The sequence below is a fragment of the Microcebus murinus genome, chromosome 8, assembly GCF_040939455.1.
Source record: "Microcebus murinus isolate Inina chromosome 8, M.murinus_Inina_mat1.0, whole genome shotgun sequence".
Taxonomy (NCBI): Eukaryota; Metazoa; Chordata; class Mammalia; order Primates; family Cheirogaleidae; genus Microcebus; species Microcebus murinus.
In genome coordinates, this window is record NC_134111.1 from 47,910,578 (window position 1) to 47,928,854 (window position 18,277).

At 39.7% G+C, this 18,277-nt stretch overlaps 1 protein-coding gene across 2 annotated transcripts in view; it reads right to left on the reverse strand.

Annotated features, from left to right (window-relative positions):
• Positions 1 to 1,204: 1,204 nt before the first annotated feature.
• The window catches only part of ABCB11 (ATP binding cassette subfamily B member 11), a 92,130-nt gene continuing 75,057 nt past the window's right edge, over positions 1,205 to 18,277 (reverse strand). For both annotated transcript variants that reach the window (XM_012781877.3, XM_076005633.1), the window contains exons 20-28: positions 17,864 to 17,968; positions 17,610 to 17,771; positions 15,170 to 15,373; positions 13,635 to 13,876; positions 12,006 to 12,162; positions 10,668 to 10,865; positions 6,859 to 7,065; positions 4,734 to 4,880; positions 1,205 to 3,900 (exon numbers count right to left, since the gene is read on the reverse strand). In XM_012781877.3, the coding sequence (XP_012637331.2) occupies positions 3,700 to 3,900; positions 4,734 to 4,880; positions 6,859 to 7,065; positions 10,668 to 10,865; positions 12,006 to 12,162; positions 13,635 to 13,876; positions 15,170 to 15,373; positions 17,610 to 17,771; positions 17,864 to 17,968 (1,623 nt within the window). In that variant the 3' untranslated portion in view covers positions 1,205 to 3,699. The remainder of the gene's footprint in view (positions 3,901 to 4,733; positions 4,881 to 6,858; positions 7,066 to 10,667; positions 10,866 to 12,005; positions 12,163 to 13,634; positions 13,877 to 15,169; positions 15,374 to 17,609; positions 17,772 to 17,863; positions 17,969 to 18,277) is intronic.

Consider the following 18,277-nt stretch of genomic DNA (forward strand, 5'->3'; position numbering starts at 1 on the left):
AGCATCATTTTTTCAGGGGGACAGCCCTGTCCCCCTCAGAACCCTTTCCCCTGCTTCAGGCTGGGCTGGCTGCTCTCTGAGGCTGCAGTACCCAGGTTATCCTGGGTTCTCCCTTCCTACTCATCCTGGCAAGTCCTATCCACCCATTCTTGATTTAGATCGCCTGTTCCTATGTTCCATATCTTCATCTTTCTGTTTCTTTGTTTACTCTCATATTTTAGGAAAACTTTCCTTTTGTGGCCTCCTGAGAAAAGATGAATGGGAGTAAAAGTTTTGAGACCTTGCATGACTGAGAATTTCTTTCAATTTATCTCATTCTTGAGAATACTTTGCTGGGTATAGAATGATTTCCCCTTAGAATTTTGAAGGCAAATCTTTATGTCTTCTGGCTCTAGTTTTATTGCCCAGAGGACCTGTGTCATTATAATTCTGCATTTATCACGTGTAAAATGTTCCCAGGCCAGATGAAGTGGCTCACATCTGTGGTCCCAGCAACTCGAGAGGCTGAGGCGAGAGGATCACTTGAGCCCAGAAGTGTGAGGCTGCAGTGAGCTATGATCATGCCACTGCATTTCAGCCTGGGCGACAGAGCAAGACCCTGTCTCTAAAAAACAAAAATTAAAAAAAAAAATTATAAGGGAAGACAAAGGGAAAACAAAAAACATGCCCCCTCCTCTCTGCTGGAAAATATTAGTAGCTTCTTTTCCCCTAGTGTTCTAAAATTTCATAATAATGTGCCCAAGTAGGATTTTTATCTAGTATATTCATTGCTTGGTAATCGCTTTCTAGGAGATGTCCTTGGACTACTTCTTTAATAATTTCTTCCCTCAGTTTTTTTCTGAACTCTCTGGAATGACTATTAGTTAATTATTACACCACCTGTATCATTACCTTAAACTTGTTCTTTTCTTTTATTCTACTTTTCATCCTTATCCTTTTGTTTTGCCTTTAGAGAGATTTCCCCAACTTTATTACCTAATTCTTCTTTTTTTCCTATAAACTTTTATTAACTGAGTGACAGGGAGAGTTCACACATTGTGAAAACATCAGGAAATTACGGGAAAGACCTGCGGTAAGTGTTGAACAGAACAGATCAAGCCAACCCCTGTGTCATCTGAGAAACAATAATGTCAAATGGCAGACACCAAATCTTTGTTAGTGATAGAGGATACAGGATAAAAATGAAGACATTGATAACCCCTGGTCTTGTAACATAAACATGCAACTTTATTTATCCGTTCATTTTTGAAGTTGTAATCTCCCTTGTCACAGAGCCTCAGAAAGCAATTGTTTTCCCAATTTCAAGCCCCCTCTAGTAAATCTTTTCCCTCTTATCAATAACTTCCAAGTAAATTATTTGCAAAAATAACTCGTATGCATTCCTTTTTCACATCCCACAAATTCCATTCCAGGAAACTAGCAACCTCCCAGCACAGAGCCCATGTTCTCCCTCTTGGAAATGCAAACCTACACAATGGCTTTTAGTCTTCTTTTGTCAAAATCAGGGGATCAGCTTGTCTTTACTGCAAAGCTTAACTCCTTCTAGCAGGCATCTTTAGTCTGCAACTTACTTTCCATTGCCATTTTTCACAGCTTAACTAGAATGCATTTCTCCCCCTCTGTCTCCTCATGTGGCAACCATCAACAATTCTGGCCTCGCCAGTTAACCTCCTAAATCATCTTTGCAGTTATTTACCAGGAAACACTGGAAAACAGACATAAATATTACACCTCCAAATAGCATAGCTCAGGCTTAATTTGTAGGCAGAATTTCACCTGTTGGCCAAGTGAAGAAAAGACATCTACATAGAGTGGGGCTTGGGAGGAAGCCAGAGTAGGGAAAAAAAGACGTCATGATGGCTGGACAACTGAGGGGGGACCATGCAGTCCTGTTATTGAGATTTTCATTTCTGCTATCAAGAGCTCCTTTTTGTATGTTTATTTTTTTATATGTTCATTTTTATGGACTTCTGGTTTTATTTAAATAGATGAAAACATCTCTTTTCTGGTTGACTAAATTTATTTCCACTCTTTGAGTGTTTTCCTCATCTTTGCATTGGCTCTGTTACTTCTAATTTCCTCCCTCCTGGGTGTTCTACTGTTGTTGCTTTTGCTTTATATGTGAAAATATTTGCTGTGTGTCTAATGATCCTTTGCAGTCCATTCCCATGTAAGAGAGAGGCACAGAAAAGCCGAGGGAAGCTCTGAGTGGGTGGGTGCCTGTTCTTGGCAAGTGGGCTTTCCAGTAGTGTGATCTGGTTGGAAAACTTTCTTTGGAAGATCCCTAGCATCAGAGTCACAGGTCTCCTATCTTAGATTGGCCAGTGTCCTCAGAAAATGATTCTTCAAGGTCCCATCAGAGGAGGGGGACTGGGAGTTTTTCTGTTCACATATAGCTTTATACTCAATCTCCCTGTCTCTATGTGAACCACACTTTCAACTGCAACCTGTGCCCTTAAACCCAAGCCTGTCTGTGAGCTTTCCCAGAGAGGGAGTATCCAGTCTTCTGCTGGGACCGGGGAAGGGCAGCCACCCTGCCGCAGGAAGGGCTCTGTACCTCTATTTCTACACAGGCTTTCATCCCATTCTTCTGTCTTCCCAAAAGACTCAGTGTCTTTACATCCTGAGATTTTCTAAGAGTCTATGGTATAAACCAAAATGTTCCTGGGCTTCCCCCAACTCGAAGATTACATTTTTGTTTTCTCTCATCTTCTAAATCCATTATCAGTTGTCCATTTGCTTTCTGGCTCCCAAAATCTTGTTGCTGGCATCATTTTGTTTTCTTTATTCTTGTAGATTCATGCCTTATTTAATTCTCTTAACGTCATACAGTAGTGTTTTGAGGGAGCAGGGATAAGCATGTGTGTTTTTCTGCCATATTTAATGGCTCTTTTGCATAACACCTTATGAAGTTATAACAAAGTAAAATGCACAATTTTCATTTCACGAATAGGATTTCCAGGAAATAAAGACCAGCAACCAGTATGGAGGGGGGTGCTGAGGAATACTAGGCCTGGGACAGAGTCCCTCACTCCAGCCACACCAGCAGATTCAGTAATGGTGACTTCACCACCCACGCACTGCATGCTGAATCTACAGCTTTGGTCAACACCCCCCAACTGGCCAGCCCTGGCTAATATTAAACTTGCCCCTCCTTCCTCACTCAGCCTGAGAGCATCCGGTGTGTCAGAGTCCTCCTTTCCCTAGCCTTGGCCCTAAGGATGAATGAATCTGCTTGCACGTGCAAGAAAACTCTGGTTAAGAAATCCAACTGGTCTTCAGTCCTGTTCTTTTCACATTTGACCTTGGTCAAACAAACATTAGTTGAGTGCCTATTATAGACCACCGAGGGTCCAACAATGCCAAAGACAGTCCTCTGCCCTTGAGAAGTTCAAAGTTTCCTGCACTACGTGACTTCTTACGTAGTAATTGGGACCGGCTCGTGCACAGAGTAGCACTGGGTGATGGCTAAGCAGCCGCTTGACATTGGATTTTCACTTACACTCACCCTCATTTCTTTCATCTTCTACATAGACATCTAAAACTGAATTATTATTGAAGGTCATTAGAAATTAGCTTGGATCCCAATGTATGGCAATGTCTGTAAAAGTAAAATATCACCATTCCTCTCTAAAGAAACAACCACCCCAGCACTCCTACAATTGGTGCAGCATCTGTGTATGAAGTTCCTAGGTTGGGTCAGCTGATGGGGGCTCCTGTGGTGAACAGTTTGTAGTAGGCACCTTTCTGGGCCATCAGTTCTTCATGGGTCCCCTTTTCAATCACCACCCCCTGGGCCATGACAGCGATCACATCTGCGTTCTGGATGGTAGACAAGCGATGGGCAATGACAATGCAGGTCCGACCCTCTCTGGCTTTGTCTAGAGCAACCTGCACCGTCTGCAAAGAGGAGATGGAAAGTTGAAGCAAAGACGTATGAGGTTCCCCGGCCCACTGTCACAAGAGTTCAGTTAATGCCACCTGAGTAGCAACCCTACACTTGGGGGTAAACTCCAAGGCTCCACCTAAGAGAGGATTAAGCAAGTATTCACTGAATGTAATGCATCAATTATTTCAGCAGCAGTACACAGGCTAAGACATTTCAGTGAAGCAAGAAGGAAACAAACTACAAAATCACTATGTAATTTACAATTACTTAGTGATGGTCTAGTTTACGTAAATGAACCCAAGGAAACAATGGAGGGTAGCAGTCAAATGGTCATTCATGATACTGTTCTTCATTGAGGACACAGTAGATCTCTCCAAAATGGAATCCGGATTTTTCAGATGTTAATTAGGAATTTAAAAATTTCATAATTGTGTTTTTCTCAGTTGCATCTTCTTTCATCCAAACCACACATCAGATATCACCTCTTTCTTTGTGTTGTACGTGGCCTACCTTCTCTGTCACATAACTGTAGGACTATAAAATATGTCATGCCTAACAGATAAACTTTTACTTTAAGAAAGCCAATTATTTGCCTTCAAAGAAATGTCACTTAGCCTAAAGAATCTTAAAAACAATTCTTATTTTAAAGTTAAACTTTTTTTATTTGAAGCAATCTTATGCTAAATCACTGTCCTCGGGTTATCATCTTTTGGTTCCACAAAGTATTGCCAATTTCTACTGTTAAAGAATCAGAAAATTGAAAACAGTGCCATTTTATAAGGACAAATCTTACACCAAAAGACTCATTTATACTAATCTAAGGCTTTAGAAAATCAATACGTACCTTTTCACTTTCTGTGTCTAAGGCGGAAGTGGCTTCATCTAGTAGCAAGATTTTAGGCTCTCTCACGATGGCCCGAGCAATAGCAATGCGTTGTTTCTCCCCTCGAGAGAGTTGAGACCCCTGGGTCCCAACGTTAGTTTCATATTTCTGTAAAAAGTATGGTTAGTTTGAGAACTAGAAACAGTCATCGTTTTCGTGTTGTATGGAGCCCACATCAATGACACCTATGTGAGTTTAAATTATTTGTTGTTTGTTGAACTTGGGACTAGTGAATGAGTCCTCCTGTAAAGGACATCAAATCCACTAAGGAATATAAAAAAAATATATGGAATTTGTGACTTTTGGTACTGGGAAACAAGGGACTTTATTCCCTGTTTCTGTATTTCTTTTAGATTCATATTTCTAATCTCCTTCTCCCTGGGTTTAGGTAAAATCGCATGTACAAGATCCTTCTTGACTTGAGACTTCCCAATTTCCAGACTCTGATCTGAAAAATCCTTGCAAGGTAGAATAATCCCAGGAATGGAAATGGCTTTTGAGAGATCTTCTGGTCCATTCCTTTATTGGGGATGGCATCGTGTTGGAACACAAGCCTTGGTGAGAATCTCCACTTTGCTGTTTACTAGCTCTGTGATCATGAAAAAACTATTTATATTTCCTTGAGCTGTAAACTCATCTGAAAAATGCAATATTAATAATGAGTTTGGAGACTTGTGAGTTTTAGATGAAATTAGGAAGGAAAATGTCTAGCTAGATGCTTGACATGGCTACATAAAAATTAATTAACATTCAAGTAGTATTTACTGTGTATTAGGTACTGTGCTAACTATTCTAGCCAGGTTATCACTTGATATTCACAGAAGCCATACATCTATAGTTTTCAAATTACAGCACTTAGGCACAGAGAGGTAAGAAAATGGTACAAAGACAAACAAGTAGCAAGCAGTGAAAGTGAAATCTCAACCCAGGCATGTCTAGCTTCAAGGCCCCTGCCCTTGGCCAGCGCTCTCTCCTGATCTTCCACAACAAGATCTGTTTCCTTCCTCCACCTCCCTTGCCTCCTGACAAATGCTCAACTAAGCCAGGTGAGACCAGTGACAACATACTTAGTCCTCGTGGAGACAAAAAATGCTCAGGGAAGGGTGTCATGGACGAGTCTATATGACAAAAACGGCAGTAAACTAACTCCAATCAGTGACTTGCACAAAATGAGTAAGTGTTCAATAGAGATTTATGGAATAAATGAATCTTTCAGGGGGGACACACAGCTCTACTTTTCAACTCTGGATGCTGCAAATAATAATTTGCACCTGCTTACAGATTGGACCATCCAGGCAAAAACCGGGCCATAGCCTAACACTTAAGATACTTTGTGAAAAGAGCAAACAAAAAAGCCCCCCCACAAACACCACAAAATCTCTAAACATACTCACTTACAAAGAAAAATAATTTCCTCAGTGGCATTTAAAAAAAAAAAAAAGGAAGTGGAGAGGTCAAAGGTAATAGTTGGCGCCTACAATTTGGTTTACATGTTTTAATTTTCCTTATAATCAACCGCTAAGAATTGGATGACACAATGCTTTCTAAAACTAAAAAGTATGTTGATGAAGGACATTTATTTTGCCTAAAATCCTGGGGCACTGGGAAATAAATTGTGTTGCTTTTGACCTTCTTCTGTAGCCACAATCATAATACGGGTTGAGTATCCCTTATCTGAAATGCGTGGGACCAGAAATGTTTTGGATTTCATATTTTTTCAGATTTTGGAATATTTACATATACATAATGAGATATCTTGGGGGTGGCACCCAAGTCTAAACACAAAATTCATTTATGTTTTATATACACCTTATACACATAGCCTGAAGATAATTTTATACACAATTTTTAATAATTTTGTGTATGAAACAGTTTTGGCTGTGTTTTGACTACAACGTGTCACATGAAGTCAGGTGTAGAATTTTCCACTCTGGCATCATGTCAGCACTCAAAAAGTTTCAAATTTTGGAGCATTTTGAATTGCAGGTTTTTGGATTAGGGATGCTTAACCTGTCCTTGTTGGTGATTCTCCCTCTCCCCAGCCCTGTCTGCTATAAGGAATGGCTGGCTGTGAGTTGGTACTCACCTCTGGGAGGGACATGACAAAGTCATGCAGCTGAGCCTGCTTTGCAGCTGCTATGACTCTTTCCATGGGAATTTCTTTGGTGTTGTCACCATACTTGATGTTGTCCGTTATGCTGCAGGCAAACAACACCGGCTCCTGGGAAACAATTCCAATTTTTGAGCGGAGGAACTGAACATTTACTTTTTTGCTGTCATGCCCATCTATAATCTGCCAATAGAAGAGACAAGAAAGGGCCTTAAGTTTTGGAATTCCAGCAGTGAGGAAAGTTCATATTCCAGAGTTAAGAGTCATGCAGGACATTTTGTTTGCTTAACAGACAGCAATCCCAGGGCTCAGGGTAATAAATTATGTTGCTTTGACCTCTGGAGCTAGTGCTTGGCAGGAGTGGTGTTGAAGTTAACACTGATCAGACTATGATTTTGTTTGTTTGTTTCCCAAACTCTAGCTCTACAGGTAGAAAAATGAGAAAGAGACTCAGGAGAGTATTTGGTTAAGAAAAAATTTCCCTTTATGCCTTGAATGCAGCATACTCCACAAATATACAGAGCTGCTCAATTTTGAGACTCCATGAGTTATGAAAAAGATTTTCCTATGTGAAGCTATTGGATAATGTAACAGCCAAGCCTGTTTCTTTGATTTTATTAACACCATTATCTGAATAACTGAGATAACAGAATCAAATTTTTAAAAGGAATACATTTATTCACTTAGTTGATCAACAAACATGTATTGAATCACCTGCCACAAAAGCACCATGCTAAGCAATCTGTGCTAAAGAAAGAAAACATAGGCCAGGTGTGGTGACTTGCACTTGTAATCCTAGCACTCTGGGAGGTCAAGGCAGAAGGATGGCTTGAGGTCAGGAGTCGGAGAACAGCCTGAGCATGAGCAAGACCCTGTCTCTTCTAAGAATAGAAAAATTAGCCAGGTGTTGAGTATCATGGTACATGCCTGTAGTCCCAGCTACTCAGGAGGCTGAAGCAGGAGGATCACTTGAACCCAGGAGTGTGAGGTTGCAGTGAGCCATGATGAAGCCACTGCACTGTACCCTGGGCAATAGAGCAAGACTCTGTCTCAAAAAAAAGTGTAATCTCTGTCTCCTGGAAACTCAATCTAGTTAGGCAGTTCAATTCAGATACTCAAATATCTACTAACATTTGAGCTGGTTCACTTAAGATTCCCAGAATAGCAAAGATACAGCGTGTCTAATGTACTACTATAAAGTGGCCCTTTGATTTCAGAGAAAGATTATGTTAAACAGCAGGAACGGATTATATTTTAGATACTTTATCCAGCAAAAGAAAAAGCAAACACTATTAGAAAAAATACAAGGCATTCCTCAATAACAATTAGCCCTCACTTATGTTGTTCTATTCATTTTCCATAGTTCTTAAGTCTGCACAGCACAATTTAACATTTAAATACTGAGCCCATTTGCTAATTGTTCTATTTGCGCTGTACTGCCTGCTCCTGGAAGACAGAAGATACGTTTATGCTCCTTAGAATCTCCCATGGGGCAGAAACAGGCCCATCAGAGGTATCCACTTAAATGCTGAAATATTGAATGCCTGTATCTGGTGGCTTCCTTAAGAGCAAAGAGGACTTTTAAAAATTCATTAAAAGTGGCATATTTCCTACTTAAAGATGTTCGTATTATAGAAATGTTTTACAATGATATAACAAAATATAATGTGCCTATGAAATGCAAGGAATCATGATGATTTCCTCATGTGCTTTGCTTTCTACCTGTGACTAGAACATTCACTGGGCAAATTCAGAGAAATACACTAATACAGTGTTGATGTTGGAAAGGTCAAATATGAAGGATTCAGGTTCCTGAGTCCTATGTCGTTTGCACTCCCCCTGGGTGACAGACATGATAGAGATGACATTTTGGAAAAGCGAACCCTCTCTCTTACAGAGATCACACCTCTGGTGCAATGTGCATTCTAGGTTCACCAATCACCAAATACACTCAAATGAATCAAAATCTTTACCCTTAAAATTAATAACAGAAGTGATTATAAATCACAGGTAATCAACTCTCACTCTTTATTTTTATAACTTCCTGGATTCTGCCAGGAAGAATAAGTTTGCTTGTTTCCCTGCTTTGCTTTACGAAAAGGAATCTTTAGTTGCCTCTTTCAAGTTTCTCTTCATAATGTTATCTATCCTCACTGCACTGAAGATTATACTATTCAGGGAAACCAGAAAGGCCATTTTCTAAATATTAAGCAATGATTCAAATATGGAGCAAAATAAAACATTTTCAGACCCATACCTCTAAACTATTTCTTAGAAAACTACTTGTGGATGCACTTCAACAAAAGCAAGGTGAAAATCAAGAAAGAGGAAGATACAGGAACTAGGAAATAATGGATCTAACTCAAGAAAACGTTGCAAGGAACTCACAGGATGAAAACTATTCAATAGGCAATGGTTGCAATTAATCCAGGCAGGGACAAAAATGAGGAATAGATGGCAGGATGGAAATATTGGAAGAGCATAAAGATTTTTATAAAGGCAGAGAATGGAAGAAAAAAAAGAAAGCCTTTTAGAAAAACAAGAAAGCAAATGTAATGCTAATATACCTCCCTATTTGACTTTAGGATGAACAACATGTACATAATCATAACAAAAGCTGTTAATTGATTTCTAACTTTTAGAATCAACCTAGAGTGAAAGCAAGGAAGAAAATAGGCCTTATAGATAGAACGTAAGCATTTTATATTCTTGATAAAATAAAAGTGCAGTTAGAACTTGAGAGGGAAAAGGAGGGAGTAAGAGGTGAAAAAGAGGTAGGATTGTGAGAATTCTCATTTTAGAAAGCAAGAATTGAAGATCCATTTTATATAGGTGGTGGAAAAGCAACAGAAGTGTATCAGTTAAATTTACAAATAGAGGGGCTAAAAAATGATCCAAGTACATTGGGAGGAGGTGGGTAAAAAAGGGAGTGGTGAGTATAAGTTAAATTTCTATCTCTCGAGAATAAGTCAGCAGAGTCTAAATTTGTTAAATTGTGAAACAGCAACATGAGTATATTGTTTAGAGACATAAAAGTCATCGTTGGGAGATCAAAAAACATCAAGTGGTTAAAAATAGTTGCCTTTGAGCAGAGAAAGGCAGGATGAGGTGGACGGGTAGAGCAGGGAGTTGCTTTTTATTATTCTACAAACCTTTTTTTGCTATTTGATTTTATAGTCCTCTGCATATATTTCTTTGGAAGAAAGAAAAAAGAGAGAGAAAAGAAGAGAAAGAAATGCTGTGAAAAATAAGCAACTAAGTAATTCACCAATTTTTCAAATATCCTTACCAAAGCTTTGTGGTGCATGGCTATCAATTTGAGTTCCTTTGATTATTTAGAATTAAGCTTCTTGAACAAGGACTGTCTCAGACTTTTTCATTCTAAGTCCCCTTTCTTACTCATTTGTCATTGTGTCCCTTATCACCACCTCTTTTTCCATTCCTGGTCATTAGTTTCCTGATTAGTCTGCACTTTCTGCTCCATTTACGGGTAAACAAATACTTCTATTAAATACACTCATCTCCAGCTTTGCACTGTGTGCGCCCAGTTTTCTTTGCCTAACTGGTCAGCAGGCCATCTGGAACTGGGAAACTATGATGTTAGAAATTGTGGGGTAGAGTCAGGTCAACCAGCAAATGACTGGAACTAGAAAATATGCATAGGGATAAAGTGTCAGGCAAGCACTTTTTAGTGAGTCTGCCAAAGCACAATCTTGAAGACCACTGGTAGGGGTTGCAGAGAATCTGCAGAAAGCAACATTCTCAAAAGCATGTGCACTGCTTACCACCTTCCCTTGATCAGGATCATAGAAACGTTCCAACAGCTGAATACTGGTGCTTTTGCCACATCCGCTGCTTCCAACAAATGCCAGTGTCTGCCCTGGACTAATGGACACTGACAGACCATTCAGAACTCGCATGTCAGGTCGAGAAGGATATGTGAACTTACAGTCAACAAAATCAATCTTCCCCTGGAAGTTGTCCTGTGAGTGGAAGGATTGAAATTACACATGTTCTTATTGGAGCCTAGAATATTAAAAAGGCACCTAAATCTGAGTTTAAAATCCCTGCTTAAGATACCTTCAAACCATGCTGCCAATGTGCAAATCATAGAGACAGCAACTTAATGAAAGGATGTTCCATTTCCCATTCTATAATAGCAGGTGTACTATAAAGGGAGGATTGAGCAGTGAAATAAAAGACATTTGACCCCTCTCATTCCCACTCTAACCTGATGAGATGTCCTTATCATCCATTAGTTGACATTCTGAATAGAAGAGAATAGCTAGAAGATATTATTACCTCACAGAAGCCAGTAACTGTCCAAATCCTACAGCTCTGTTCCCTCAAAGACTCAAAATAATAACATTTCACTTAGAATGACCTAGAGAGAAGATTCTTTGAGGTCTGTACTACAAAGGTGAGTATTTTCTGTTATACTTTAGTGTGCTTAAAACTATCAAACTTATAAACTCTGGAAATGGATTGACATTTAATAGACCACACAGAGACTTTACTTTTATTGAGCTGAAGGAGAAACAGGTCATTGGATCAATTTAGAAAGATTTCAGAATTTAATTTGGCTTAACTAGTGTTTAGGTTTTGTTTTGCTCTCTTGAACATACTGAGATTTTCAAAAAATAGTCAGGGAAGATGAAAAAAAACACCTCTGGGAACTATTCATTAGAAGAGAAGCTATCTTGTTGAGATCAAATTAAATTTTCTGGGCAACCATATGAGCTAAAACTTGAAGCCAGATGAACATGAATCAAATCAATATCCTTGGGCAGGAAGAGCTGGTTTTTCTAAATTCTATACCAGAACATCATTAGAAAGCATGGTGGTTGGGAGGTCTCAAAATATAACAGGCTTCATTCCTTCCAGAATGATATTATACAGAATTTAGCATTCATTGGAAATCACTGCCTTATTCAAATGCCAGATTTAGGAATAATTTTTAATGCTAATTTACTTCATTCCTTTACATTTATAAATCTACTGTCTGTCCCTTCTGAGTGCATATGAATGAGCCTATATGCTGTAGGAATTTAGAAGCTAAGAGGTAGTGCATGACCATCCCTAATGGCTGTTCTGCACTCATACACAAAAGCACCAATACTTACCCATTTTTCACCTGCACTACTGTATACATTGATTGGGGGTCGTCGGTCCAGCAGTTGAAAAAGGTGTGCAGCTGCTATTTTAGCTTTGGCATAACTTGGGGTGTAAGAGGAGGCTCTTCCAAGAGCTGTCGCACTCAGCACAACTGCAGAAATCACCCTGGGACCAGACAGACACACAGGTAGAAAGTGGTGCGATGTGGTTGGTGTGATGGGCGAAGAAGCAGGAGTTTGGGGCTCTAGCCCTGGTTCTGCCAGGAAAGGACCGAGTAGCCTTAAGCAAGTCCCTTCTGATTTGTCTGGGAATAGGTGGTGGGATTGGAGAGATTAGCAATGCTCAAACTGTGTTCTATGAGAGAGGGGCGAGGGGAGGACTGAATAAGGGGGCACTTAGAACTCCAAACCCTGACTCAACCACAATAGCCTCTTTACAAAAAAATTTGTTTGACCAAAAAAAAAAAAAAAAAAAAATAGGAGAGAGAGACTTCTGAAAATTAAAATAAAAAGGAGGGGACTTGAAAGACCACCAGATTGGGTTGATTTTCTTAGAATTCTAACATGTTCTGAGTCTATAATATGTGTGTAGAAGATAACGATTGGTGATATCAGCATCAGTTCTGTGCCAAGCATGCATATAATTCATGTTTCAGACAGCATGAGAAAGATGCAATGGCCTGTATCCTTCTACATGTCTCAACCTTTAACTATATTGTACCTAATGAATGAATGAGTGAACAAATGAGTGACTGATAAATATGAGCAATGGCTCTGCTGCTGTACAGACTATGATGTGAGGAGTAGCTCCCAAAGCTGTGCACCTACTCCACCATGTGCAGAGGGTCTGCCTAGGGTGGGGATGGGGGCAGGGAGTGTGTCTTTGAGTGTCATACTGCTCAGTTTATAAGCAGGAATTGTTTTATGCCAGAGTTGCAAATCCAAACATCTCCAGGAGCCCAGTCCAAAGTTTAAGGGAATGAAAAGTACTTGAAATAAAATAGAAATGGTAGAAGATGACCTTCCAAGTTTTAAAGATGAGGACAAAAACTGGGAGTTTTCTGTAGTCTCCCAATTTTGACATGTTGGCAAACAATTCTTTCAAAACCTTACATAAACTAAACAATAGCAAGTCAACAGTTTGTATTTTCTGATTTGGGTTAGTAGCTTTAAATATGCAAAGATTTAGAATGGGCACCCTGGCCCCTGGCATCCTTAGGCTCTCGCTTCTGGAAATGTGAGACACTGGACTCAGAGATGATCTTCTTAGAAAGCAGGGTCTGGCTATAAGAAAGGAACATAATTCCCCTGTATTAGAAAATGTGATGCATGGAGAGACCTGAGAGGTGCTTGCACACTGGGGCTTGCCCTCTCTTGTTGCACTTGGGACTCTAAGACCATAAAGAGAAGAGGGGTCACGCGGAGACAGAATGACACTCAGAAGAAGCCTGAGGGAGTCAGCCTGGGCCATAAGAACCACCCGACAACCCAAAGAATCTTGAGAAATAATTAATCCCAGCTATGTTAGAACACCAGGTTTGGGATGGTTTGTTCAGCAGCAGAAAAGCTAACTGATAGAACCAGGCTATTCCTTCCTGGAGTGTTGACAGTTTATGATCTTTGCCAGATCTTCCTCACCTGAACACATAGCTGAAATGGAGCCCCTCGTTGGGGACTAAGTAACCTCCATATCTGTAGGAAGCGGAATTAGCAATAAACACTACGCTTTGGGAAAAGGCAAAGCACAGTCCATAAACGTTAGCTTTCTGAATGGCTGTCTTGAATGGCTTCTCCAGCTCAGTCTCAAATGCTTCAATGAACCACCTCTCCTTCCCAATTCCAGCAACAGCGCGGATATTGCTGAGGGCTTCACTCGCAATCTGAAGAACGAAAGTGAGTCTTAGGAATAAAAGGGCAGAAATCACTCCTTTCATGACATTTGAACAGCTACATGGGTCAGATCTTGTGCAAACAGCAGGCTGTGGTACAAGGCAGAGATGGAAGCATCATCTGGGAATGCAGAGAGCTTGCTGGAGATCAACCCAACTGGACCATGAGAATTTTTCAGTTAAATTCAAGTTCCACTTAATTCTAACACAGCATGGCTTTGCTGCCTCCCCTTGTGATGGAAAAAAGAAGGGGAAAAATTTGGTACATATGGTTATCCTTGAAAGTTTTTAGCTTCTTTCCTAATTCATTTGAAATGTATGACGTGGCTTCTTTAAATGTCTTCTGAAACAACAGATTATTTAATAATATAAATTTAAAATATTAGATTCTATTTTCTTCAAATATTAATCTTACCAAATACTACATAAGATATTCAAAATTAAGTATAAAGATTTTATTTTCGTCGATACTATGAATTTGCATTTGTTTCAATCCACACTCTAGAGTAAATAATCACTGCTTGTGAATTAGGGTCCTACACTACAAAGGTGCCAAGGTGGGCTACTTTCTACCACTGACTTATGAAGTTCTTTTGGTTTCTGCCTACTGGAGCAGTGTTCATGTTCCCTCTCTTAAAAGAGATAAAACTGAGAGTATAGTGAATTTGTTAAGAGTGTGTGTGTGTGTGTGCAAGCGCGAGTGTGCATGTGTGTGATTTCTCATACCTGATAAACGTCTATGCCACCATCCTCTCATAACCCCTGGTAACAATATATTAATTAGAACATACTTTTTAAAATGCATAGCTAAAACCTAAGAGTATCCGAAACCCAACTTGCAGCTCATGATCCTTGTCCCAAGCCTAGCAGACTCTAATGTGTGAAAATTAAAGATGTGTGATATCAAAAATAATAGCCCCTGTCTGTGTAGACAGCATGACTCCGGTAAACTGTTAAGCTGAAAAAAACCTCACAGACAGAAAACTGAACTATCCATCCCTGCAAGTGAACATATGACAAATTAGGAAGTGGAACAAGTCACTATTCGAGAGGAAATTGAACATGCAACCCTGTGTGTTCACCCCGTATTTCTCCACACCCGCCCAAACTCAGAGCATCAGAGCTTCGGGCCGAGGCACACATGAAAAGGGTATGGAAGGCTTCTCACTGTGCACATCTCTGGGCTGACAGCTTCCTTAAGTCTCTTTATACTACCCGTCTTTCACAGTTTGTCTGACAGCCGCTCAGACATGAGCACTCTGAGAATCAGGTCTGTAAGATTACCTGTCCCACGATCTCCATAGCCTGCTTGTCTTTTGAGGCAAATCCCGTCAACATTTTGGACTGCATGGCTCCTGACAAAGCCAGGAAGGGGAAGAAGCACAAGATGACCAGGCTCAGCTTCCAGCTAAAGAAGAAGGCAATGATCATGGCCACAGTGACATTGATGAAGGAATTGACTATCATCCCAATTTGAGAGCCGGTAGCCTGCAAACCAAAAGCAGTCAACCCATTTCAGACACACAGTCTCTTTTACCAAATACCATTATGTGAAATGCCTATTTTATACCAAAGAGAGAGATTCTTTTTTAAATTGCAACAAAATTTACATAACGATCACTTGAGCCATTCATAAGTATATAATCAATGGCACTAAAAATATTCACAATGTTGTGTACCCATCTATACCCAAAACTTTCATTCCCAATAAAAACTCTATACCCATTAAACAATAACCTCCCTCCCACAAGGTCTTGGTGACTTCTGTTCTCTCTGTGTCTATGAATTTGCCCACTCTAGGCACCTAATATAAGTAGAACCATACAATATTTGTCCTTCTATGTCTGGCATATTTTGCTAAGCACAATGTTTTCAAGGTTCATCCATCTTGTGGCATGTGTCAAAATTTATTTCCTTTTTAAGGCTGAATAATATTCCATTGTATGTATATACCACTTTTTTAAATGCATTTATCTGTTGCTGGACACTTTGGTTGTTTCCAACTTTCAGCTATCATGAATGGTGCTGCTATGAACATTGTAGTACAAGTATATCTTCATGTCCCTGCTTTCAATTCTTATGGATATAGACCTAGGAGTGGAATTGCTGGGTCTTATAGAAGTTCTCATTCAAAAGGTTAAGTTATTTTAAATGATGAGCTTCCCTAATGTATTTGAAGGCTGGATTAATAAAAGCTTACTTTATTCACAGCTTTTCAGAAGCTCATTTATTGACTAATTTCATTTTATGGGTATCAGAGCTAGAGCAGTCAGTCTGACGTTAAGGCAGCCCTAAGCAGGCTGCACGAGTATCCAGTACCTATGCATTTGGCTTGACTGAAGATACCCAGGCATTGGGCTCGTGTTGATATTACTTATTGTTCAGTGCAGATCAATGCTTACTGTATAATTATATTTTTGAAGTCTATACAAGACTGTTACAAGATAGCACTGTGATTCTCACTGAAGTGATTCTATTCTTTCATGCAAAGTTACACGCTACCTTAACACACACACAGCTGTTTAGTCAAAGCAGATGGGCAAATAGGATTCAGTCCCAATGGAGGTAGAGGATGGACCATTGTGGTAATTATTATCTATACCAATCAAAAGTATTCAATGGTTTTGAGACTTCATTTCAGTTGCAGCGAGGTAGATATGATCAAAAGTTGGTGCACTTAAACACTTTGATCCAGTAATTATATTTTGAGAATTAAGAAAATAATCAAGGATGTGGCAAGCTTGCTATAAAATGATATGTTGCATATAAGGAGAAAAAAGACAGGAAGAAACCTAAGTAGGGAATTCTTTAGGAAATGATAAGTAATTTAAAATGATGTACTATGCAGTCATTAAAAATCTATTGTAGAATGATATGTAATGGTGAAAATATGCACACATTAGATTTTTTAGAGAAAGACTGCAACACAATATGTAGAGTGTGACCCTACATCTATGGAAAGCACGTACACACAAAAAGCCTAGCTGGATTATAGGGATTTTTCCTCCAAAAGAGAGGATTTCATGTTCCGTTGAAATTTTGCTATATCATTTTTGATATTTTTGGTTGAACTAGCTAGGAGTTGAGATACATTATACTACAGCATTATCAATCCAGTAAAGTATTTTTCTTCCAAGAGCCTCACAAACCATGATTTAGTTGAAAAACCACACTTTCTTTTCTTTTTCTTTCTTTTTTTTTTCATTCTCATGGAAAGTGGGAAGAGGTGCTGCAAAGCAAATTTGGTTTTCTTCATTTTAATCCAACGCCTGGTTTTATAAAGGCATAGCCTTATCTTATACATGCGTGTAAGTCCCTTGAACAGGCTGAAGGTTCTGGGGTCTACAGAGAACACCTTTGCTTTTTCTAAGGCAAATCACACCCTGAAGGCTTCCACACGGTCTTTGCTTCCACCCTCTGGGGGGCGCTATTGAGTCTCCTGGAATCTGAGCCTCTGGGCCTGAAAATACGCTGAGAAATGAGTTTCAGGCAAGTTTTTCTCTTGCTCAACCTGGAGGAAATCCAAAATCCGGACAGATGTTGATGCATGCCAGAATAGTGATTCTGGGCACTGCCTAGGAGAAGCCGTGTTCAAGCTGCTATTCATCAGCATTAGAAATGGTAGAAAATGTGGCTCAAGGGTATCCTAATCCCACTGGTTCCTATTCCACAGGAAATACGTAGGTGGTTATCAGAATGCTCCAAGTTTCTCCCCATAGCTTACCCCTTGAACTTGGGAAGCGTCTGCAGCAAGCCTCGTTGTCAGTGCTCCAGGGCTATTTCTGAGGTCATCAAACCAGCCAATGTCTTGCCCCAACATTGCCCTGAAACCAAATTTACGTAGCCTTTTTGTGAGGAGCTCCCCAGACTTAGCAAAAGCATATCCCTAAAACATAAAGAAGAAGTTTTTAGTAATACTTTAACATGAAAAAAATCGGAAAATAGCTAAATCACTTACAGAAAAATAAAATTCCTTACCTGCAGAAATTGGGTGACAAGGGACACACAGCCTATTGCTACAAAAAGTAGGCACGCACCATTGATCTGTGACCTTTGTTCCTCTTTGTCAGGAAGTGAAAAAGTCTTGGAAAGATAGAAGCAAGGAAGAAACTTAATTATAAACAGTAAAAAATAAATTCAAGTATGTTTGAAAGAAATTTCTTTTAACATGTCATTATACATTTGTCCAAATCCATAGAGTGTACAGCACCAACAGTGTACCAAATGTAAACTATGGACGTTGGATGACCACGTCAGGGCAGGGTCGTCAATTGTAGCAAATGCACCACTCTGGTGGGGGCTGTTGGTAATGGGGGAGGCCATGCATGTGTGGGGGCTGAGGGTATACAGGGAAACCTCTGTACCTTCCTCTCAGTGCTTCTGTGAACCTAA